Consider the following 23,509-nt stretch of genomic DNA (forward strand, 5'->3'; position numbering starts at 1 on the left):
CTCCTCCTGTAAGCTCTTGACCAAACTCCGCATTAGCTACAATTCACATGGACTAAAGGTCATTGATATGTATGTGAACAGGCTGCTTTGTTAGAAGTGACACCTGATCTCCAGTTTCATCTTTGAGTTGTTTGCATAAAGAGCTAAATAAAATCCAAAACAGCTAGAGAGTGAGTGGTGATGCAGAGTAAGCACCAGTGGGATTCAAACTCATCAGGTCACAACTGCAGTTGTAGATAAGTCAAGCTTATATGTAGTGGCGCCGGGTGAGGAAGGAAAGACTCTTAACATTTAAAATTAGAGAGCAAAGTCCCCTGGATTTGAAGCCAGCTCAGCACGGGGCTCTACGCCAAAGTGCTGCCCAATTTTTAAACTGCAAATAATGACAACGTTAAAATAAAAAATAAAAAAGTTGTTTGCTGCAACACCACGTATCACCACTAGGTGGCGCTGCCCAGCAGGTAACGAGCTGCTCTCCCAAACCTCTTCCCCGCTCTCGTTCCTCCTCGAAACTCGGGTCGGAGGTGACGCTTGTGACTCCCTGCGTGTCTTTTGGCGGATCAAAGTGTCGCTTTCAAGAGTCGACGCTCGGAGTGGCGCAACTGGTTACGCAAGGCTCGTCGGCTCCGCCCACCAGGTGTGTTCGGAGGTGACAAACATTCTCCAGCTGGAGTGAAACTGGAGCGGTCGAGGCCGAACCTCTGCGAGGACATGGCTTTTTCCTTCTAATAAACGGGACCTTTCCTGTCGAGACACCGAGTTGCCTGGACCGATGTGGCCCCTGCTTGTCCTGGGAGGATGCCTGCTGCCCGGTGAGCCCGACTTCCGCCACTTCTCTGCAGGAATTCGCGATGAACCGCCGCATTCACTGTCTCATGACGTAGATATAAGCTCTTTAAAGCTCGTTACTACGACGAGTGGTGCGCCTCGACTTTTAAATACCACCAACACCACGCATTAGAAGTTCATTCTTTCACTAAATAAGCAAAAAAAATATTAGCACAAACAGTGAAATGCAGTCAAAATGATGTTCTGGCCGTCAATGTATTTACTTTTTACGAGGTTAAAGGGAGTGTTTTGGTGTTTCTATACTGAAGTGTGACGCTGCATATGGTGAGAGTTGCTTTTCCTGTTCAATATAATAAAGTGGCTCTCATGCGGGGAAAACAACATACTCGATAGTTTAGCCTCTCCTTCTCAGTTGGCCTTTAAGGCTGGTGTCTAAACATGACGTCCATTGCAGTGTTGGGGGTCGTGTTGGCCTCCAAAGCTGCAGATGATGTGGTGCCATTGTTGTCTGCAGCGGCCTCTGTTTATTCGAGGCTGTATATTGAACTGAATGGTTGGAGTGGGGGCCACTGGAAAGGTGTCCGAGCCGCCACTCGCCTGAGCGTCTGATCTGGTGACCCATGCTGAGACAGTCTCTCAGCTCCAGAGGAAAGCAGCAACAATGAGGCAGTGAAGGAAAAGGAAACACGATTCATCGGCTGGGTCACTTTCCTCCGCTGCTCCTTCGTTCGCTTCAGATGAATTAAAAAAAAAAGAACCCAACATGGCCTCGTGTGAGTCATAAATTGCTGGTTTGTGGTGAGATTTTCACCTATTTTCACTTCCACCGTTTGATCTGGGAACATGCAGATCTTCTCTTTGCTTAAGTTAATGTCATCTCTTCAACTCTCCAGTTAGAGCAGACGCTAGAGACGCTTGAACTCACTTAAGTCCAGTTGCAGTCCGAATAAAAACCATCAAAAAGTTCAGTCATGTCACAGTCTTCATTAGGCCACTCAGAGCAGCCATGTTTTTTGTGTTAGAGCCAGCACACAGTTCGCAGCTCAACATCCCAGAGGCATTAAACCAAGCTATGTAAACAGCTGTGTTCTGAGTCTCAGGATTCACAAGTCACGCACGTTGCTGTAGCTAATATGTAGGCGCTTTATTGATATGAGTGTTGTGTTGATGCACCGCTTTTGTCTGTCCACCATGTTGGGTTCAACAAGTCTAGGGCTGCAACTAAGCATCATTTCGACGAATCAGCGACGGCCTTAACAACATAGGACGAGTAAGGGTCGATAAAAAGTTGGTAGTGTTGAGTGTAAATAAAATATATATAAGTGTTAAATGATGTTTTGAAACATTATAATTGTGTTTTTGTTGCTGAAAACGCGTGTCCTCATTGAAATGGTCTTACGCTTTTGCGATGGCCAAACAGCTGGTGATGTGCGGATCCATCCTGAAATATCGATACCGGATCTAGATTCTCTAAAATCGATCCTCAAACCAAAACATCGATACTTTTGATACTGAAGTCATTTGAGGTAATGTATATCCCTAACAGGAACACGATGAAAAGTAACTATTATATAAACTATTGAGAGCCTGTCTGGACACTGGTCATTCCATGCAGCAGGCAGGCAATATTCAGGTAGAGTAAAGTAATAAATAATATAAATAATAATAAAGAAATAGTATGTGTTTCACTGAAGTAATCACTGAAATAATCTCCCCCGTCCTAACTTCAGCCTAGATTCATCCTAGGTAGTTCAGCATTTAGATCTTTTAAATTATACAGAACAATGACAATAAAACAGCCTTGGTGAAAAATGTTTATTTTTTCAGAGTAAATAAACATACTCATCCTTGTATTCTTCAGGAAGCTAGGATTCGGTGTAGTCACATACATATCGGTATCGACGATACCAACCTGAATATCGCTCGGTATCAGATCGGAGAGGAATTGAACGTCACCACAAACAGCCTCAGCCAATTCTCTGCCAGAACGATGACTGATGAACCAGTCAGCGATTCACTATGTCAAAGAGTCATTGCCACTCTTAAGGCTCATGACTGAGGAGGATAACTTCCACAGCAGTGCAATGCTACAGCCACAGTTCCATGAAAGCTGAGTTTTAATGAAGAAACTTTGACTCATCCCTGTTCAGAGGAAGGGAAGGAAGCGAAGGAGTGGAATGCATGTGACTGTTTTGTCTGTGTTTCAAGGTAAATTGACTTCAGAGTTAAAAAAAATAAAAACCTTGGTCTGTGAAAAGGGTCTCTCATGGTCAGCACGAGGGTGTCTCCAAGGTTTTCATTGTCCTGGTCCAATGATGGGTAGAAATGTGAAGAAAAGTGGCTCCAAGTTGAGACATTAGAAGTTTATGAAACAGGAAAAGAAATGTAGTTTGTTTTTTCCGCGTGGAATCCAAGTGAGATTCAGTTTTTGTGGGATTTGTTATGAATAATAATAACAATGCCTATAACTACTTATTGTAAGGTGACTTTTTCAGATTGGGATTTGCACACAGGAATCTGAAGAGACAATATGTTGTGGTCGTAATGCATTGGCTTGCCGATGTACGATCGTGTAAAAGTGGAGTCAGTCGCACCAGAAGAGAGAGAGAGAGAGAGAGAGAGAGAGAACTTTCAAATTCTTCCTCAGAAAGTTAGATTTGACACGCACTTCCACGTTTGAGGAAGCGCCGTGTTGGTATCTGATGGAGGTGGATCAGTCAGAACAGGTCAGCCTGGAAACTCCCTGCATGCAGGAGCACGGATTTTTGTTCTTGGGTTTTACTCCGAGCACTCAGGTTTCCTCCCACTGTGTAACAACCTGAAGAGGTTGATTCATCATGAGACACACGTGTGCTGTCCAGTGAGTTTTCTGTGAGGTGGAGTGATAGTGTTGCCATGCAGTGTGAGGAGTGGAGCTAAGATTGGGTTGTATTCTGTCGGGAAAAGAGACGCTGGACCTCTGGCCCCGCCTCCAAGCGAGACGCCCACCACACTGCAGGTAGAACGCTAGACAGAGAGCGTTGTCTGTTGGCTCAGCTCTGTCTTAGACAAGCCCCCAACATGGAGATATTCTGTTGTGTAAAACTAAAGTGAAGAGAGTGATATATTCTTCAACATATGCTCCACACTACCGTGCATTTCAAAGCCCAACTATTCATTTCAAAGTGACAACTGAAAATTCAGATCTCAAGTCGACGACTAATATTCAATCCTTGGTTGTTTACAAGCGTAAGAACAAATGTTTACTGTTTTAGGTCAAGTGTCCTCAGCTGAAGTTGACTTTAAAAATACATCACAATAAAACAAACTACAGATGCAACAAGAGTGTTGTTTACATCATGGCGACACCATGAGGCAAGTAGATGTTGACTTGTAAAATAAATATTGAAGACTGACGCTCGCAGAAGCTACAGTGGCATTAATGATCAGAAAAACAGTTGTTCCTGCATCTGTAGGGACCAAAAAGAGTCGTAATGACAGTCTACAGAGTTCATTTACAACCAGACCTGGGCAAAGTGTGACCCGGGGGCCATATACGGCCCGATGCCTATATTTTTGTGGCCCTCTTGATGTCAGACTAAGACTGTAACTGATATATTGTATTTGTAATTGTCTTTCTTGTTTATAGAAGAAAGATAATATTCGTTTATTTTCTTCTTTTCCTTGGCTGTTTTTGTGTGTTTTTCATGTTCCTCAAAGTACATTGAAGGAATATCGGAAATGTATTTTCAAATATCATTTCAATAATTTGAAATAATATTGCCTTTTTATCTTGAGCGTCTGGTCCACAGTTATGTTGATTTATATTCAAATTAAATGCCTATAAAATGAAATATTTCAATAGGTTTCATGGCATATCTACATGTCCTTACCTCTGGTTTACGCTCCGTAAACGTGAGGAACGCGATCAATAACACGTGCATCTGATAGACTCGGGTAGATGATTCACTGGTCGCTGAAAGAAAGCGGCTTAATCATTGCACTTGCAGATTCAATTGACCAAAGGGTGCTGGAGGAGTTAGTATGGGCAGTAAAAGGAAGCATAATAGTTGAGGGCCGGTTGTTGCTCGAGCTTCATGCTGCAGCTTTGACTTTAAATGGCTCTCTTCCTTTTACATCGGTCTGTGGCTCTCACCGTGTTCCTTCCATCTGCACTGTGTTTTATTGGACCTGAACCTTAAAATAAGGCTCATGTCAAGTGTGTAAACCCGACTGTCTGTGTGTGTGCGCGAGTGTTGTTTATCGTACTTTGTGGGGAGCAATTCTTGACAAAACACAGTTCTTGTGAGGACCGTATGACATTGTGGGGACATTTTGCTGAACACGCATGAGGTTAAGCCTCAATTTGAGGATGAAGACTTCAGATTAACTGGGTGATTCTAACTGGGTTTCAGTTTGGTTCAGAGTCCTGGTTCAGGTGAGCCATGTGTTTTGGGTGGTTAGGTTTCGGGTGAGAGGCTGGGGAAAGGGTTATGACCAAGAGAAAGCTCACTATGTCCCCACAAGGATAGAAAGACAAACGTGTGTGTGTGTGTGTTGTATTTGTTGTTAATATTACTGCGTAGATCAATCTTTGACAAGACACTGATCTTATGAGGACATTTTGCTTTGTGGGGACATTTTGGCCGGTCCCCACAAAACACAGTTTGAGGGTGAAAATGGCCATATAAATGGGTGCTTCTAACTGGTTTCCAGTTTGGTTTAGAGTTTGTTTTGGATGGTTACAGTGGTTTAGGGGGAGAGGCTGGGGAAAGGGTGATGGCCGTGAGAGGTCCCCACAATATTATACAGACATAAAGCAGGATGACTGACATTTTCATTTGGCGACTGAAGACGTGTGACCAGGTTCTGTGTGTCCTGTTGCGCCTCAGGGCTGCGGCTGGTGTCCGGGATCGAGATTTACACCCCCGACGTCGTGACGACGGCCAACGGGACCCACGTGAAACTCAAGTGCACCTTCCGCTCCAGCCACCCGGTGTCCGAGAAGTCCGTCACCGTCTCCTGGAACTTCCGGCCGCTGAATTCCGGAATCGATGAGTCGGTATGGGGAGTTTGAATTTTCCATCGTTCTGATATCATGGAAGTATCAGTGATTTATTTGCTCAAGAGCAGCAGAGGATGAGGCTCCAGCCCTGGTGTAAAGTGGAGATTCCTGTTTGGGGAAGTTTACACGAGGCGCTACACAAAGACCTACTTGTTTCCAACTGTGTGTGTGTGTGTGTGTGTGTCAGGTGTTCTACTACCAGGAGGTGCCGTACCCTCCTCAGACGGGCCGGTTCAAGGGCCACGCCGTTTGGTCGGGGGACATCATGAGAAATGACGCCTCCATCACCCTGCACGAGGTTCCGCCGACGTACAACGGCACCTACATCTGCCAAGTCCGAAATCGTCCGGACGTCCACGGCAGCAACGGGGAGATCACGCTCAAAGTGGTCGACAAGGGTAACTACACTTCCTCCTGGTGTGGATGAAGCTCCGCTGCTGTCTGGGGATATTTCCTGACCTTTATTCTAGCTGTCAGAATGTTGCCGCATCCTCACCACTTTGCAGTCTCAAGCTTAAGTACATGTCTGGCTCCGCCTTCTCTGTTGTGTGTGGTCGGCTCCTCCCCCACCCCGCTCATGTGTAAATACTGGGGGTGGGATTCGATTAAAAAAACATAATCTACTTAATTAAAGAATTTGTGATTAATTTATCTCAATTATTCACATTTTTATCGCAGAATATTTGCCACCATGAGCCACATTTTTCAATGTGAATGAATTTGGTATATGACTGAATCAAATGATGGAGCCATACATACATCTAAACAACACAATATTGTTTATCTAGCATCAGTTTGACAGTAGCACAATAAACCACCATGGTAGCTATATTCAAGTTTTTATATTATTTAAACTGAAGCTCTTTTCATGTCTTGAAAATATTTGGATAAGAATTTCAAGTCCATTCAGAGTGGTGGAAACCCTGGACATTGTGTAGTGAAAAACCTCCCTGAACCAAAGCAAACAGAAGCTTTAGTTTGCTTTGGTTCAGGGAGGATTCCTCCATGTTTGTTGTTGTTGTTCTCATCCCAGCTGCCACGTGTCTGGTGCATCAGTGGGAGCAGTGGAGCAGGAACTCCTGCACTGACAAAGGTTCCCTGTTGTCTGGAGAGAGAACTGTTCAGTTAAATTACAGGAAAACGGTTAAATGCGATTAATCCAGATCCGAGTTTAAAGGAGTCCCTCTGCCTTCCCAGTCTCCCTCTCTGAGATCGACATGCTCGCCATCGGCATCGGCGGCGCCTGCGCCGTCATCCTCGTCCTCCTGGGCATCGTCATGGCCGTCAGATGCTGTCAGAAGAGGCACACCGCGGGCGACATCGAGCTGCACGAGCGAGAAGCCGAGTGGAAAGACCCGACCGTGTGGTGAGGGTCTGGAGCTTCTTCTCTGGTGGACGACGCGGGCCATCTGCCCAGCGTGTTCTTTCGGAGGAGACGGAGGAGTGAAATCACCTCAGTTCACCGCAGCAGTTTTAATGTGACCCGATCATTTCAAGCTTTTGATATCAGTGACAAACCATCATGACCTTTGCTCCCACCACCACCACGCTGCTGCTGTGAACACCTTCTGTCTTGACCTGGGACTGACATGATGACTTTTGGATCCTTTTGCCTAAAACGTTCGGGCTGGCAGGTTGTCGCGGCGCCACCTGTTGCCTGAGTGGGGACCCCACCCCACAAAAGGATTCACTATTCTCTGAGCTTCTGGGTTGATTCCACGCTGAGCATTCTGGGTACCGTATTTTTCTCTCACTAACAACAGCAGTGCTGGGCCTTTTCAAAACATCTTTCACTTCCTGTCTGCGTCGGGACGGTCACTGACTAACGTGTGTGCGTGTGCGCTGGACTTGGGCGACAGTCGCCCCGAGGAGGCGCTCCATCTCACGGCAGTGACCATGAAGAAGGAGGCCGTCAGTTCGGACGAGGAGGAGTCGGAACCCAGTAGCGGGGATGACGACGAAGAGGAGGATGGCGAAGAGGAGGACGATGACGACGACGACGATGATGAGGGAGACGATGACGACGACGACGATGATGGTGGCGGCGGCGATTGAAATTTTGAATGAGTGTTTGAAAGCCACGTCATCTGACCGTCAAACGTTTGGAAGCTTCAACAGACGCCCTCCTCTGATTGGCTGGTTTGACGCTTCTGAATACTTTTAAGTCAAAGTTCAATTTTTTTTTCCTTTCCAGTTCTACTGTATTTCTTTATATGGCTCAGAGAGTTTCTCAAGCCCTGGTTGGAGGACCGTGCGTGGGTCACAAGAGCTCAAACTAAGGTCAAACGTCATCATGAAAAGATGCTTGAGATTTAAACCAGACTGTTTATCAGTGTGTTTTCCTGCGAAGGGTAGTGAGCAGGAGCGTTCCAATCGTGATCTCTGACCCCTCTCTGCTCCACTGTGTAGTCCATTTCATTGAGACTGTTTTCCATCTGCTGAGCTGGATGTAGAGTTGAGCTCTGCTGGTCAGTTTCACCGCTCAGAAGCCTTGATGGTGGGTCTGTTCCTGCTGTTAAAGCTTAGACTATTATGTGTAATTCTCAAACAAGTTGTAATTATTTTAAAAGGATTGTAAACCAAATAAAGATAACCAAGTTTAGACGCCATAATAAACAACCAAGCTAATGCTAGTAACCATATGAAAGTCGGGAGTTCAATCGAAGTGGAAGTAATAGTGGAGTGCGAAGTATTTGGTTGATAAACAAAAGTGATAGAGGAGTTTGAAGCCTTGTTGAACACTTCGGTCTGCAGAGTATGTCCATGTAAATAAGCAGTGATGTTCTGAAGGCGTGAAGAAAGCTGCGTCGTCCTGTTGCCGCCAAGACTCCCGCCCTCCCGGTCACATGGTGTGTCCACCGCCGTGCTGATTCCTTCTCTTTCACACTGACCTGTTGTCACATTGACTTTTTTATGCTGTACAAATGCGTTATTGACATTTTAAAAAGCCTAACTAGCCCACACACCCCTCCTTCCCGGCGCCCTGATGTGCTGCTGCCAGATCACATGACCCTCCTCTCGAGCGAGAGGTTTGGACGATGGAAGCGCCAGCCTTTGACTTCACAGTGTTTTTAGATTTGATTTAGATTTGATTCGTTTTGTATTTGTTTATAAAAGCTGATCTGCTCCGATGTTTTTAGAATAAAAGTGTTTTTTAACTGACTGGTGTGTTTGAGATATGAAGGAAACTCGCCGCACCCACGAGCGTCACACAAAGGAATGAGTCACTGGTGCCAAGCTTTTGTCGACATATGAACTGGAATCTGGAGGGTTTCACTGCTGCAGTACAGTCTCACTGAAGACAGTGGCGCCAAGTACTGAAACAGAAGTGTGAACAGTTTCGTCTCTTTTCAGCCAAAATCTTCTCGTATTTTTGTGGATTCATATGTCCAACGCACCGACAGAACCAGACCTAATATATTTGCTGCCAAACCACTGCAGTTTTGTGCCCCTAATTCTGATAAAAACTGGAATTCAGTGTTTTATTTTTGTGACCTTTTGAACTCTCTTCGAAGTCCTGTTTCATTTCAGGCTGTGGTGCTGTGGTTGGTCATATGAAAAGCTTTCTGAACTTGACTTTCACTCATATTGACAGTCAAACACAAGTTCTACAAGTATGAAGCAGCTTGTAAAAAATCTCTGGGTACTGTACATATACAGTACTTATTCTGAATTGCTGAGTAAGAATAACTATTTAGTAATCCTTCAATAATCGCAGGTGTTATTTCCCAAATTCCAAACCTCTCTGAGAAAACCAAAATCCACCATTTCATTTTACACATTTGAGCGACTCAGTGCAAGTGAGTGGCTCTTCTTCAGGTGCTGAACTTCTCCTCCTCACCTCCAATTTTATTTGTATTTTTAAACATTTTTCAGAAAAGAAAAAGCTGCTCTCCAGATCACTATCCCTTGTTGTCAAGATCTATGCAGGATGTGAAAGCATTTCATCACAGTGTCATCGCCATTTGGCCCCTTACTGCTGTCAAATGTGGCCCTCAGTGAGAAGAGTTTGGAGGCCTTATCTGGCTGCAACCTGCTGTACACGTGCGTGGTGCGAGTGTGCCACTGCGGAGGATGTCAACAGGCAGCTGAGCAAGCTGAGACCTGCCTGAGACCACACACCCCTGACATAAACCACAGGCCTCCGACAGTTCGGCAGCCACGTCATGTGACCAGATGAGGAATGAAGCAGAGAACACACACTCTCCCCGCGGAGCTGCTCTTGTTTATTATCCGCTGTAAACAAATGCTTTGCACCAACTCGCTCTGTTCTCCTGTGTTTGTGCAGATCAAATCAACCTCCAGAGGGAAGCGGACGAAGGAAACCGGTCACCTGCTGGTGGTGGAGTCGTCCAGGTGCTGCTTCGTCACGTGGGACTTTTGGACATGTATGGCAACATGGTTAGAACTTCACAGTAGATCCATTGGCAAAACACATGACATAAACAACTTCCTTCATCATTGTGTACTAGTCCAGAGACCTTTAAACCAACCTGTGACCTCGGGAGGGTTCAGAGGGGCTGAAGATGCGCTGCTGTTGGACATGTTTCCCTGATGGGTTTTTAGAAACCGTGGAATAAACTGAAGAAGAGTCTTGGAAACGTGGTGTGTGAGAAGCAGTTGGAGGTCGTCTGTGTCCCAGACTGATCCGGTTCCTGGTCTTCATCTGCTGACTTGGCTTGGGACAACATGACCTGGATCTAGAAAACACGGCGATGACTCAAACTGCATGTCCCATAATGCACTGCAACTGTTGAAGAAGGGCTAAAATACGCTGAGCTTCAGACAGACAGTTGTTTCGCCATGATGGACATGAAAGATACTCACTCAGTAACTGTTCAGAGGAACGTGAGCATCAGATCGTGAATCTCAGCTCTGGCTGAGGAAACTCTCGGGATCCCTCAGAGCGAGCAGGTGACAGGTGATATGACGTCACGAACCCTGAAGTTTGGGCTGCTGGGCGTCGATTTGCATGAAAAGGTCCCAGGACATGTTTCCACAAAAGTGGCCCTTCAAGGTCGATTTGTCATTTGTGCCATGTCCAACTGTCTCCTGACAGGAAATTACACCGGAAGTATCTCACTAGAGCCCAACGTCTCTGAGTCAACGACAACGACATTCCGTTTCTGAGTCACTGGAGGAAATCATGTAATACATCATGAATTTGTTTAGAAGGGAAGCCACTAAACAATCCAACCCTGGAGGGGTCACTTCAACATGGAGCATTATGGCTGTTATTTAAAAATGTTTTCGATTTTTAATGTTTAAAAATGTAATATTTCTAGTCTTTAAATGTGGCTTGCGCTGTATATCAGTACACATGGATGCTGATATCTGTGTCTCACTGCGGTCCCCCACACTCCGCCCAGCCTTCAGTCCTGCAGAACTCTTTTTCCCAGCTGCAGCTCTGGAAGAGTTCCCAGGCCTGCTGCAGTGTGGGTCCGGCAGGAGGTTCTGTTCACTCCTCCTTCCATCCTTTACCTTCATGATCGCTGCTGTGTCATCGTCCCCACCTGCATCACAGTGTCCTGTAAAGGCAGACATTTAAACTTTGTTGTTCTTCATCACCGGTTCAGTTGGGAAGCTCTTTGTCACAGTCGCCAGCCAACGCCTCCGGGTGTATTTCCAAACCGCTCCCTCCGCTCCAGCGCTTGACTCATCGCTGCCTCACCCAGTGACACTCATCCACAGCCCCTCCCGCGCCTTTTTCACCCAGTTGTCATGACCATCCGCCACAGACCCTGCAACTGACCTCCTCTTCCATCCCAACTGCTGCTCTGAGCTCAACAGATCTTACTTCAAGGTGACTGGTTAGAGACCACTGGTCCTGGATCTTGACTGAGACGTTTGAATCTGTCAATCATCTTCTTGCAGAAGTGAAGACTAAAACACAGATGAGCTCTGATTGGATGAATGGACAACAATGAACTGAGGGAGGGAGAGAACATCTCCAGAGAAGCGCCTCAAAATCTGTGTGTCAGTCGGGAGTTGCGCTTCATTCTAGCTGCCTCCGAAGTGGGAAGTAGGGCTGGGAATTACATCCCAGCTGAGATTAGTGCGTTACAGTTATCGAAAAAGTTTGCCACGAGAAAACCCACCGGACTAAGAGGAAATTGCCAGCATCAGAGACATGACTCAGAACTTCTACTTCCTGTTTGCGATCAGGGAAGCCATCTTGGATTCCCCAGCTGTCCTACATTGGGTGAATTTCAGAGTTCCGAGCACAACTGGAACGCACCCCGAGTGTGACGCCACACGGTTCCTGCTCCCCAAGACGACACGTGAGTCACTCTTTGTGACTGGCCGTTTTGATCACTGCCATTTTTGTAGTCCATGGCGCACTTTGTATGTACAACAGAGCCTCTTCAATGAGGCGGCCATTTTGTATCTGAATATCCCTCAGTAAATAGAAACATTTTAGACTCAATTTTGGTGGTGTTAAAAACACAACACGGCCCCTTTAATAGAGGAATAAAACAGTCTATCTGAACTGCTATGCTGATGACGTACAAATGTCACTGACAATGGCTGTTAGCCTCGAAGTTGTGACGCTGAGATCCTAATGCAGAGAGCGCAGTACCTGATACGTTTGACCTTCCATGCAGTGATGCTTTCAAAATGGTGGCAGATCGTGCTGAGCCAGCGGAACATGACCCCCCTGCTGGTTTGCGATGGTATGTCAGGAGAACATGTGTCTTCAGGAAAGGTGGGGTGAAGAGCAAGTGCATTTATGAATGGAGCATCATGATGTGGTGGGAGTCATGTTTGCCCCCCCCCCCCTGCAGCTGCATTACTGCACCTCCTCCCTCCCCAACCTGCACTGCAGAACTTTTCTGTGCTCCTCTCAAGCACCCGGACAAAAGTGCCTGTGTCTGCAAACATGCCCGGATTCAGGAGGGAGCCCAGACTGAGAGGTAGGTAACAAGATGAGGGAGGCAGAGGGGGGTGGGGATGGGGTGGCACGCCGCCAGCTGAGGGGACAAGAAAAGTTATCCTGAAGGACGGGGCAGCTGAGGGGGAATGAGAGCAGCAGCCTCCTCTGCTGAGCATCTCCGGGCGTCTCTTCTGTCTTCCTCCCTCGCAGGAGCCGCAATGTGGCCAATTCTGCAGTGAAGTTGCTTCTGCTCGACGGAACTCTGCAGCTCTGTCCTGACTCAGCGGGTCTGTCCGAGCGGACCTGCTGCAGCAGAAGGTAGGTGCCAGTTCCTAACAACTCCCGCAGCCTGCAGGACGCCTGAGCATCCGGACCTTTCCTCCAGGACCACTTCCACACAGTGACCCGGACCACTTCCAGGTCGGACAAAGACGAGCCCCGCTGTTTTCGGGGACCACCGTTTTGGAGCTGCTTCTCAGTCATAGAGGTCAAGAGGTCCAACATGGAAGCCCTGAGGCCCGGCCCACCAGCAGTCGCTCTCATGACACTTCTGTTTGGTAATGTCTTCGTCACTCTGACACGTGATCTGTGGCAGTATGTGTGGCATGACGGAGGACCAATGTTGTGGTGTGGTGCGATGTTTCTCTCTGAGGAGGAACCTGTGTCTGAACAGTGTCAGAACTGAAGCAGTTAACTTCTTGGCTATAGTCTCCTGGGAAGATCACGCCAGGACTGTCTTCAGTGAGCACTAGTTTGACCTCATATTGCCCTCTACCTGGTCACCTGTTTATCTTTTGAATCACATTCCGTTTTTATGAGATAAAGGTACGAGTTACGCCCATGAGTGACACCGCCTAGTACCTGGCATTTGGACAGTCGGTGAAGCCTCACCACCCTGAGCACGCAATCCAAAATGGCTGCCCTGTATGTAACCAGGAAGTAGAACTTTAGAGTCAATGAAAAACAGAAAACAAAGCAAACTCATTCAGTGAATTTGCGTTTCCTCATTATTCCGCTTGTTTTCTGCAGTGGCGCCAATTCAGACAAAGCTCAAGTATGGCGGGGATACCAGTCACATGACTTAACGACAGTGTACTACTGTGTAGCTCAACCGCGTGTTTCGGAAAATGCGATCTTCTTCAAACGCAGTCTCACTCGTGCTAGCTGAATCCCGCCTTCAATACCTGGGCCGCCTCCCTCCTCTATATCTAACCTACTCTAATCTCACCACCCGCCATTTTGGAAGGAAAATGAATCCCAAGTTCTGTGGCGCTTCCTTTTCATTCCACGTCACTTAGCTCAGCTAAACAAATCACGCTAATAACGGTCGTGACCCGGCTCTGATGTCCATGGTCCCGTCTGCAGGGGCTGGGAGAAAGTGTAGAGGGGTGATTCAAGTGTGGGGAAATGTAGTACCCAGAGAAATCAGCTTTGATGCTCTGGTTTTGATTTGTAGTTAATTCATACGTATTAAAGAATAGCAGCCTCCAAACCCAACTGATGCCGCGGCTGTTGGCTTGAGCACAGAAGTTTTGTTTTGCTAGCTTCAACTGTTGTAAAACAGTTTGCGAAGTGAATGAACAAAACAGTGTTCATAAAAAAAAAAACAGTGTTGATAAAAAAAAGGCCAAAGATTTGACTGAGCCACACAAAGTATTCTGATAGCATGACATGCTAGCATGGCTACCACTTAAACTAGCATGGAGAAAGGTAAACAAAGCGCTTTTCTTGAAAAAAACAAACAAACAACAAAATGTGTTTTATTCGGTTGTTATCACTGTGTCACTCGGTCACTGCGTAATTTTAAATCTAAAATATACTGCATCACATTATGTCACAATTGTAAACTTTTTTCTGAATCAGAATCAGAATCAAATTTATTGCCATGATCACCAACTAGGAAAGTGCTTTGGAATAAAACAAAATAAAATAAAATAAAATAAAATAACAAAGGCTGATCACAAATTCAACAGTCTGACGGCCGTGAGCTCGTGGTGAAAGAAGACTCCAGGAAGGACTCAACCAAGTCGATGCCATGTTTGTTTTGTTGCCGGAGCAGACTGTTCTTGTTACCCTCCACTTGAGAAATCAGTGAGGACCCAGCAGAGAGGCAGGAGGGGGGGCGATGCTGCTCTCTCTCACTCTTTCCAAAAGAGTTTTTTGCAAACTCACTGTGCTGCAGTGGAGCAGCTGTACTTCAGGGAGGGGGTGGGGGGCGGTGTGAGAGAGAGATAGTGGAGTCCACAATCAATAACATTCTCACATCTGACCTCCTCGACAGTTTCCCGCTGCACCCAGCAAGGTTAGCGGCTGCTACGTTCCTGTGCGTCTCCACACACAGCCGTGACCTTGGTCAGCGCCTGAACTAAACTGGCGGGTTTGGGATGGAGTGTTTGCCGCAAGGTCTTCCTGAAACCTAGTTTTGTTTGTGTCTGCCTTATCATTTGTCTGTGCTGGAAGGTTCTCCGGCACCAGCACGCACTGGCTTCCTCACACACTAGAGGGAGACAGTGAGACAAGAACTGCTTCTCTAACTGGCCAATTTTTAAAACATTTTTTTGTAACAGTGAAATGGCCAAATTGTTTAGTACAGTCAACACTATTTAACAAACCTCCATTTTGCTGCATTTGCAGCATTTAAAGCTACAAAGCAAGCAAATGCTAACGCTCACGCTAGCACGTGCAAACAGCTGCTGTTAGCTCTGAAAGTGAGCTAACCGTTTTAGCTTCACTCAACATGTAGAACAGTAAAGGAGTCTTTAGAAAGAAATACTTGGACCTTTGAAAATTAAGCTTTACTTTCTCCAGCATGTTTCTCTGTTAGCGGCTGGTTATTTTTAGGACACTTCCCTGGTGGTGGTGAGTTATTTTGTCCTCTTTAATTGTTGTTTCCTGGTACTGAACATTTGTCTTGGTGTAATCCATGGTCCCATCAAAACAAAGACCCATGATGCATTGCGAAATCATGGAACTTTTTGAGCCCCATTCTTTGTAGGGCTGGAACGGCTAGTCAGAAACTAGTGATTGGCCAGAATATTGCGTTGGATGTGCCCCAACTGTTTGGTCTTTACACTCGTGAAATGCATCTATTGTCCCCCATTTATCCAAAGAGGGGAAGCCACTGAAGCACAGGCTCGTATCCATCACTTGTTGTTGTTTTGACACGGGGCTCCTGTGACTCAAACTGGACACTATTTACATGGCAAGAGTAAGTTAACGTAGCTGCTCTGCTACAGGGTTGTGAACAACCAACCAACAGCCTCTCTGTCTATCCCAGGACTCTGGTCCGCACAGGGTCTGGAGATGATCAGCAGTAAAGTCCCGGTCCTGGAGGCGGTGAACGGCAGCACCGTCATGCTGCCCTGCTCCTACTCCAGCTGCATCGGCATCGAGAAGCTCTACTTCAACTGGCAGTTCAACAACAACGGCACCATGGTCAAGGTAGCGCTTCCGCTCACTCCTGCTGGGTCGGGTTTCCCCGTCACGCTCAGAGCTCCTCCTGCTCTTCAGCTGTGCGAGGCGGTGATTCCCTCCGAGGAGTCGGTGCCGAATGTCAAAGTGTTTAAGGAGCGAGTGGAGTTCATCGGGAATAACCACAACAACAACCTGTCCATCCTGCTGTGGAACATCACCTTCGAAGATGGAGGGCAGTACACCTGTTACGGGATGAACCCCAAGGAGAAAGAGAAGAACCACAGCGCCATCTTCAGACTCATTGTGGTGGACGAGTGTGAGTCTCCAACACGGTCTTTGCCAGCAACTGTAAATATACCGGCAACCCTCGCTGTCTCCGCAGTGAGAGTGGTGGACAACACGCTGACCATCATCATCGCCTCCACAGTGGGCGGCGCCATCGCGCTTCTCATGGGCTTCATGCTGCTGAAGAACTTCACGCTCTTTGTCATGTCCAAGATGGAGGAGAAAAAGCAAGTGCCTCCACACGGTAAAAATCCTCCCTCCTGGCCTCTCAGCGTCCGTGTCCTGTCTTCACAGTAAGGAGTGCCTTGTGACGTCATCAGGCATCGACAACACAGAAAACGGCCTCTCGGGATCCAAAGTGGAGCCCAAACCCACACCGAAAAAGAAATGAGAGATTCTGCGCATGGTTGAAATGCATTCATTTTGATTTCCCTGCTTCGGAGCAATATTTAGATTTAACAGTGCCTGGCTGTGTGTTACATATCTATAGGGGGCGCTCTTGCAAAGGCTGAGGAGAAGTCATTTTTATTTATTTATTTTTGCTCAGGACACTGAGGATTAGATCTCACTTGCTTTTAATGCACTCATTCGGAGCCCTGGAAGTGACTTGCATGTGTTTATTTATTTGGATGTGACATGCATGACTTTATTTTTTTCATCTCAAGATAAAAGTTAACTCGAGATTTTTATCTTGAGATAAATAAATAAATAAAGTCATGCATGTCACAGGGCTCCGTACATTATATATCAACAATTATTTAAGTCTTATGTGTCGCCATAGCAACTGTGATTTATTCTCTTTTATCACGTTTGGCATTAAAATTGCAACATGATAAAGAGTCATAATTGAAATTTTAAGAAGATCTAGTCTCATTTCAGCAGAAGATTATGTTCATGAAAGCTCTAAACAAAAAGTCCACTGGAACGTGTTTGAAACACAGTAAAAATACATATTCCCTTCTGCAGGAAATGCATGCATTTGTTTTCTGGGTTTCATTTCACTGATAATTTGAAGCGTTTCAGGAGTCAAAACGGCCAGATTCATCTCAAGCTGGGCTGCTATTTTCTACTAACCCTTTTTAACTCGCCGTCGTGTACATACGTCATGTGACCTAGGAAGCCCGAGGGGATCCGCCCAGCTTCTACACGCTTGAAGTACTACGCTACAGTGCCTGTTCATGGGAGAAAAAGCTTGAAACAAAGGAGCCAAAATAACTTTCAGCCTTAGATCAAACCATAGATGCTGCTTTGAGAAGCAATGAATAATTGCATGTCAATTTCAAATGCAGCGGCTTAAGTGTTTAACTATTAAAATAGCAGGGGGAGATGGCTCGTAGTCGGTGTTCGTCGTGCCTATTGGTCACAGCTTCCTCAGTGATAGAAGCTTGATGAAGAGGTTTTTATATCCAGCTGTGGCTTTACTACTGAACAATCTCTTTGCACACCTGCAGTCGCAATAATATATAGCCAGCAGCTCAGTGAAAACGTCAGACGTGAATGTGACAGACGCGGTTGTCCCCGTTGTATTTTGCACAGTTTGGTGGCCGGCTGCAAACAAATACCTCCAGTGTGTTTGGGGAGAGCAGTGACGCCTCCGCGTGGTGTAGAGCACTTTAGATTGTGTGAGTTTTGTGTACTTGTGATGCTCCGGCTGAGGAAAACCAAAGCCTGAGGTGACTGCTCCCACCTATGAATGGATGTGTCCAGGCTCGGCAAGTCAGGACTCAGTGGTGCCTTGTTTGTTGCTTTCATCTGGCGTGAGATGAGCAGGTAGCAGTTCGGGTGAGTTGTGTTCAAGCTTCTCATGAGGATGAAGAGAGTAGATGGTGAAATGCAAATCGTGGGAAGCATAGCTTTATTAAACCTGACTTGACCAAACCTAGTTTAACCCCTGACCCTGCGCTGACCTTCTGTTTAGCCGAACAGTTCTTCTTCTCCTTTGTCATGAGAAATATCATCAGTGACTGAAAGTTGGAGGGAAAAACATGTCCACTCTGGCTTGGGAATGTCTCGCGCTCCGTCAGAGTCAGCTGAACTGGCTCAGACTGTGAGAGATGGTCTCAGGTTGGAAACCATCCTGAGCCATCGCTTGTTTCCTCTGTGCACTCTGGTTTCCTCCCACGGTCCCAGGATTGAACAGAGCTGAACTAAAGATTTTATGTGTCCTTATGAGTGAGAAAGTCCCTGAGGCGTCTACGTTATTGCCGCCATGTGTTAGAATGCAGGGTCACTGACAACAGTGGTAGGAATGTAGAGAAACGCAGCAGCTTCAGTGGTATATCTCTATATTGAACTGTACTCAAGGAGAAACGCACTTTAATGCAACATATTGTATGTATTTCCTCTCCTGACTGTTTTTAAGTGGAGTCTAAGCGCGTCTCTTTTCATGATCAATTTCAGCAATATTTTCCTGTTTTTATGTCCAGCCTCTGGATGATCTACAAGTGTCAGTCTATATATAGCTGTGTGGATTTCACCTTTAACTTCTTAGCCCTCTTGTATTAGTAGGTTTGATCGTGTTAAAATTGGAGTTAATGTGGCTGTCCACAGTGTCCAGAATGAGTTCAGTGACTGAGCTCAGTGCGCGTTCAGTGTTGCACAACTGTAGTTCAAAAACAGCTTTTCAATGAATGAGAATGTTTGTAAAGAGCAGTGTATTCACTCACTTTTGTTCATGATGCAATAACACTTCCTGAGTCGCCACTAGCTTCTGTTTTCCCCTGTCGCTCAGTAATTCAAATTATTACGTCAGCAGACTCTGCTCGAACTTGCACCGGCATCTGACTTGAGGTTGCCACGTCGACCTCTCTGGAAAGCTCCTGGTGTGTTGAACACAGAGAATCATTAAATGTTGGAACAGAATCAACAGTGTTGTGTGCCGTTTTGTTGTAAATGCATGTGACACAGACACCAGGTACAATATATATATATAAAAAACACAGCAATGGATTAAGAAACATAAAATAAGATGCATAAACTTGAATGAAAACGTTTACTGTAGAGCCAAACCACAAAGCTTTAAATTCACAAAAAAACACTTTTCTAAAAGTAAATAAATTAATTATAAAAAATGGAAAAAGAAAGCCTTAAAACAGTCTTTTGTAGGAGTGAATGTAGAGTGTCTGCTGCAGGTGGCTGTTCCTCTATGTGTGTGGCCGCTGCATGTGGGAGGGGTTGCCGAGTGAGTGACGTCTCTCCAGAAGTGAAGAGGTGCCCGGTGCGTGTCCAGCTCTGAATGTGCGCTTCTGTGCAGTTTGGCTGTGACAAAGTCATAAACCAAGTCAGGCTCTGTCCCAGACTGGCCTCATCCCTGTCCCAGCTCCAGCCCACAACAGGACATCAAACCCTGGAGTGAGCGCTCCAGCACCTCCCCTGTGACACTCTACCACGCTCCAGTGCGGAGACAGGAAAGGTTTTACACCTCAATATGAAGAAGAAACAGTCAGTAAATGGAGCTCACGGGACACGTCTGCATACAGAGGCTGCGTTATACACTATAACAAAGTGTGTCGTGGGTCAGCTGATCGGTTTTTCCGGCTTTTTTCAGGGGCGTTCAAGTTCTGGATTTTTGTTCGAACTCCAAAGCAAAAAAATATCGAAATTTTTGTTTGAACTCCGATTTGTTCGAAGTCCGTGCGTTCGAAAGCCAAGGTAACACTGTACTAAATACTATCAGTATTTATAACCCAATATTATGACCCTACATGTATTGTTTCTCCAGCTCGTGTTACACACACGAGAGACGTCAAATTTTGTCTCGATGTAAGTTTTTTTAGTTCCATGATTCAGTTGTGCTTTGTGTTTTATTAGGCTTAAATGTCCGGTTTCTGCCTGTTTTTAAGTGAAGAAACGTGCTGATCGGCCTATTGATCATAAATGGATCACATCTTAAGAGTGTTCTTAAATCCAAATGAACAGAGAGATCAACACCAAAATCATGTTACCTCTGAAGTGAGCAGTCTTGACTGTTTTATTTAAGTACGTTCGTTCGTTTGCAGTTATTCTGTTCACAAACAAACAAACAAAAAAACATAAAACACAAGCGCAATTATGTCTCCTTCTGGTGCTTGTTCACCGAACTTCCGAACCTGTTATTTCAGCATCCAAGTCTTGAACTAAAACTCGCGTGAGTGTGCGGTCAAACTAATTCACTCCAAAGATTTGGAGTCAGATCCGAGTCCAGAGAGCGGAGGAGCCGATGCCTACGACGCTTCGTTGGTTCTGTGTCTCTTAACTCACATCATCTAACGCTTAAAACGTCGATTTCTGATTCTGAAACGGAGGACGCGTGCTGCCACTCAGCCAGCAGGTGTCAGCAAAGAGCTATAAACCACCCGGCCGGGGCTCCACGTCTGTGGACTGGTGCGCCTCAGGAACAGTCACTGACCTTTTTGGAAGAAGTTTTAAGCGCGTATTTAAGACCTTTTTAAACCTAAAGGAATATTTGTATATGTCCGACATTACATTTGTAATATTCAACTGGGCTGCATCCGCTGTAAAATAGAGAACTGCGGTCATAAAGTGGAATTTCTCGCAGATATTGTCAGATTTTCTGACGCGAAATGTATTCTTAATTTTACCAGAAATCGTTTGTTGTTTGTCGGAACGCATGGATGGTATTTTGCGGGTCGTTTATGCAGCTGCGTTAACGACGACGGGCCTTGAATCAGACTTGAAAATAGCGTTCGTTACTCGTCACCGTGGAGACGTTCATGATGATTTGCCGTCGCTGCAGATGAGCAGACGTGAGGTGAACGCAGGGCAGCGGCACCTGAATCAACCCACAGTCACTTTAAATATTCAATGAACTGGGAGTGTCCTGCCACCATTAAAATTCATGTTTGCGCAGAGCGCAAATGCAGCTTTGGCGCACTATAAGAGGCTCACTCGGACTCAAGTTGCGCGGTGTTTGATATCAGTGCTGTGTTGAGGTGTTAACCCCCCGCTGCGCCCCACATTTTCTGTCTGCTGCGCGTCTGCGCGTCAACATTCGCGCCCCGCCAACAAAGGAAAAATAAAATAAAATGACTCGCCATCATCGAGGTGTTTATTATGAACGATTGAATCGGGGGATATGAGGGTGGCGGTGGTGAGGAGCTGGTGATGGATGTTGGTCCGAGTTGCGAGGTCTCCAGGCCGCACAGGTGGGCGCGCTCTCCAGGGTGCCAGGAGCCCGCTTTTGCGCGCGAGCCGCGCTCCTCTAAACACGCATTTTGGAGCAAACTAGAGCAAAAAACGTCGCGTTTCGGCGTGGTTTACGGGTCCTCCGTGCATGGTGAGCAACGGAGGACGGATGCTCGCTAGAGTCGGGGGGAGAGGAGGGAGGATAGGCGGGGCTCCGGAGCCTCTCATTTCCCCTCCATGCAAAGCGGGGCGGCAGCAGGGCTGGAGAGACCTCCGTGGAGCACAGTCGCCAGTCCGGCTCCGAGACCCACCTGGCCCAAGAACGCCTCGCACCACAGCCGCCGCCAGGATTGCCAGATATTCCTGAGAAATATACCTGCTATTTATGGCATGTGGCTTGTAACTTTACTCCTGCTGTACTCTCTCCAAGAAGGTAAGACGTTCTCCTTGAAAATGTCACTAAGTTTGAAAGTTGTGTCACCTCCGATTTTACATTTTTTAAAAAGCACATTTTCGCCTTTTAAATATGCAGCCAGGTGAGGCTTCATCGAGTGTTTTGTAATTATGGAAAAAAAAACCCACAACACAAAAATCTGAGGTGATTTTATTGCGCTGAAACCCCGCAGAAGAAAGCAGGTGATAACGACCGAGTCTTGTTTGTGGCGGGTGTTTTTGTGCGAGTTTAGCGGGTGGAAGCTGCGGCCTGCAGCCGACGGTGGCTGGGATTGTTTTCGCATTACCAACTCCAGTTATGAATATGTAAAATGGCTGAATAGGGAGAGCGAGGTGCAACACAGCAGGAGGCAGAACGAGGGGGAAAACACCTCCAAACGCACAATTCAACCCATCACCGCCGTTATTAGGAGAACATGAACTGAAAGAGTGTCAAGTGAGATGAGAGAAACGCGCAGATTTGTGGGGTTTGATCGTTGTCATTGTGTAGCATTTGCTAATTGCAGCTGTTTTGATTGATCCATTTTGTCTTTCCTCTTCATGTTTAAATCACTTCTTCGCTTCTTTGCGTGTTTAAATGACATGAAAAAGACATTTCGAGCGCAACGGCCTTAATAGTTTAATGCGCCTACACACCCTTTTAAAGGCCGTAATTAAGACATTCGGAATCATATATATATATATATATATATATATATATATATATATATATATATATATATATATATATATATATATATATATATATATATATATATATATATATATATATATACTCCGAATGTCTCTATTTTTTTCAGTGAGGTTTCAATTTTGTCAGTAAATGTCTGTCGATTTTTGTGTCGACTGCAAATCCCTGACCCTGTTACAAAGTTGATCTTGTGCTATTACAGTGTATTATTATAATCCCAGACAAATCTGTGTCGAAAATAACAACGCGAGCGTGTTCGGCCACTGCGTTGATGGTGAAGGCGCGTGTTAAAAAAGCTGCAAAATGCAGATTTTATATGGTATAAAATCGATAAAGGCGCATTTGTCGCGCCTTTCGCCGTCTCATTTTTGTCTCTTGCGCTCGTTTAAAGCCGAAATATTCCGCGTTAATAAGAAATTAGGGGGGTCCAGATGAGACTTGCCCGGTCATGTCCCCCGCTAATAACCCACCTGGAGCCCAGTTGGCGTCTGTGGGCATGCGTGGGGGAAGCGGAAGCGCGCGCGGACTCCCCAGTTTCGCTTGCTGGGTGAAGGGAGTGACACCAGCTAACTCCCCCAACGCAAAAAGTGGTGAGAAAAGTCATGCCTTTTGATTCTAGCCAGCTTGTAAGGCACTTTTAAAGTGATAAAATGTCTCACAGCCAGTAGAAGTCGTGTAGCATCATTGCTATCGTCATAAGACGGCTGTATTAGCTAACAATTGCTAATAACATGAATCTGTTTACCTGTATATATGTGACGAAAATGAAAGGTTCCGCCTCAAGTTGATGTGCTACAACACATATAAACGGCCTGGAATCTTGATTTTATTAAGA

General features: G+C 45.9%; 3 protein-coding genes across 7 annotated transcripts in view; all 3 read left to right on the plus strand.

Annotated features, from left to right (window-relative positions):
• The first annotated feature begins 510 nt into the window (after positions 1 to 510).
• LOC128748473 (myelin protein zero-like protein 2) lies at positions 511 to 8,974 on the plus strand. Its single transcript, XM_053847296.1, has 5 exons — positions 511 to 812; positions 5,661 to 5,830; positions 6,021 to 6,231; positions 7,031 to 7,199; positions 7,693 to 8,974. The coding sequence occupies exons 1-5, from the start codon at positions 773 to 775 to the stop codon at positions 7,886 to 7,888; spliced, it is 786 nt and encodes a 261-aa protein (XP_053703271.1). The 5' UTR covers positions 511 to 772; the 3' UTR covers positions 7,889 to 8,974.
• A 2,806-nt stretch (positions 8,975 to 11,780) lies between these two features.
• On the plus strand, positions 11,781 to 19,268 carry scn4bb (sodium channel, voltage-gated, type IV, beta b). 2 transcript variants are annotated; one of them, XM_053847175.1, is made up of 9 exons: positions 11,781 to 12,114; positions 12,439 to 12,539; positions 12,619 to 12,747; positions 12,918 to 13,025; positions 13,093 to 13,264; positions 15,985 to 16,148; positions 16,218 to 16,437; positions 16,504 to 16,637; positions 16,705 to 19,268. In XM_053847175.1, the coding sequence occupies exons 5-9, from the start codon at positions 13,210 to 13,212 to the stop codon at positions 16,795 to 16,797; spliced, it is 666 nt and encodes a 221-aa protein (XP_053703150.1). In that variant the 5' UTR covers positions 11,781 to 12,114; positions 12,439 to 12,539; positions 12,619 to 12,747; positions 12,918 to 13,025; positions 13,093 to 13,209; the 3' UTR covers positions 16,798 to 19,268. The 2 variants fall into 2 exon arrangements, with proteins under 2 accessions (XP_053703150.1, XP_053703149.1); XM_053847174.1 differs by lacking the exons at positions 11,781 to 12,114; positions 12,439 to 12,539; positions 12,619 to 12,747; positions 12,918 to 13,025; positions 13,093 to 13,264 and adding an exon at positions 15,025 to 15,915 and having other exon boundaries at positions 16,504 to 19,268.
• A 2,473-nt stretch (positions 19,269 to 21,741) lies between these two features.
• LOC128747937 (cell adhesion molecule DSCAML1-like) overlaps positions 21,742 to 23,509 on the plus strand; it is a 49,433-nt gene continuing 47,665 nt past the window's right edge. For 3 of the 4 annotated variants that reach the window (XM_053846191.1, XM_053846192.1, XM_053846194.1), the window contains exon 1: positions 21,742 to 21,963. In XM_053846191.1, coding sequence (XP_053702166.1) covers positions 21,768 to 21,963 — 196 coding nt within the window. In that variant the 5' untranslated portion in view covers positions 21,742 to 21,767. Of the gene's footprint in view, positions 21,964 to 23,107; positions 23,265 to 23,509 lie in introns of those variants that run through there. The other variant, XM_053846193.1, reaches the window with a different exon arrangement.

The sequence above is a fragment of the Synchiropus splendidus genome, chromosome 17, assembly GCF_027744825.2.
Source record: "Synchiropus splendidus isolate RoL2022-P1 chromosome 17, RoL_Sspl_1.0, whole genome shotgun sequence".
In the NCBI taxonomy this organism is placed as follows: domain Eukaryota; kingdom Metazoa; phylum Chordata; class Actinopteri; order Syngnathiformes; family Callionymidae; genus Synchiropus; species Synchiropus splendidus.

What these genes read in the sequence shown, in the direction of transcription:
- LOC128748473 (XM_053847296.1), top strand. Translation starts at nt 773, where the DNA reads ATGTGGCCCCTGCTTGTCCTGGGAGGATGCCTGCTGCCCG. An exon ending in GCTCAAAGTGGTCGACAAGG is followed by an intron (nt 6,232 to 7,030) that starts GTAACTACACTT and finishes CTGCCTTCCCAG; the next exon opens with TCTCCCTCTCTGAGATCGAC. An exon ending in TGGAAAGACCCGACCGTGTG is followed by an intron (nt 7,200 to 7,692) that starts GTGAGGGTCTGG and finishes CTTGGGCGACAG; the next exon opens with TCGCCCCGAGGAGGCGCTCC.
- scn4bb (XM_053847175.1), top strand. Translation starts at nt 13,210, where the DNA reads ATGGAAGCCCTGAGGCCCGGCCCACCAGCAGTCGCTCTCATGACACTT. An exon ending in ACAACGGCACCATGGTCAAG is followed by an intron (nt 16,149 to 16,217) that starts GTAGCGCTTCCG and finishes CCTGCTCTTCAG; the next exon opens with CTGTGCGAGGCGGTGATTCC. An exon ending in ACTCATTGTGGTGGACGAGT is followed by an intron (nt 16,438 to 16,503) that starts GTGAGTCTCCAA and finishes CTGTCTCCGCAG; the next exon opens with TGAGAGTGGTGGACAACACG.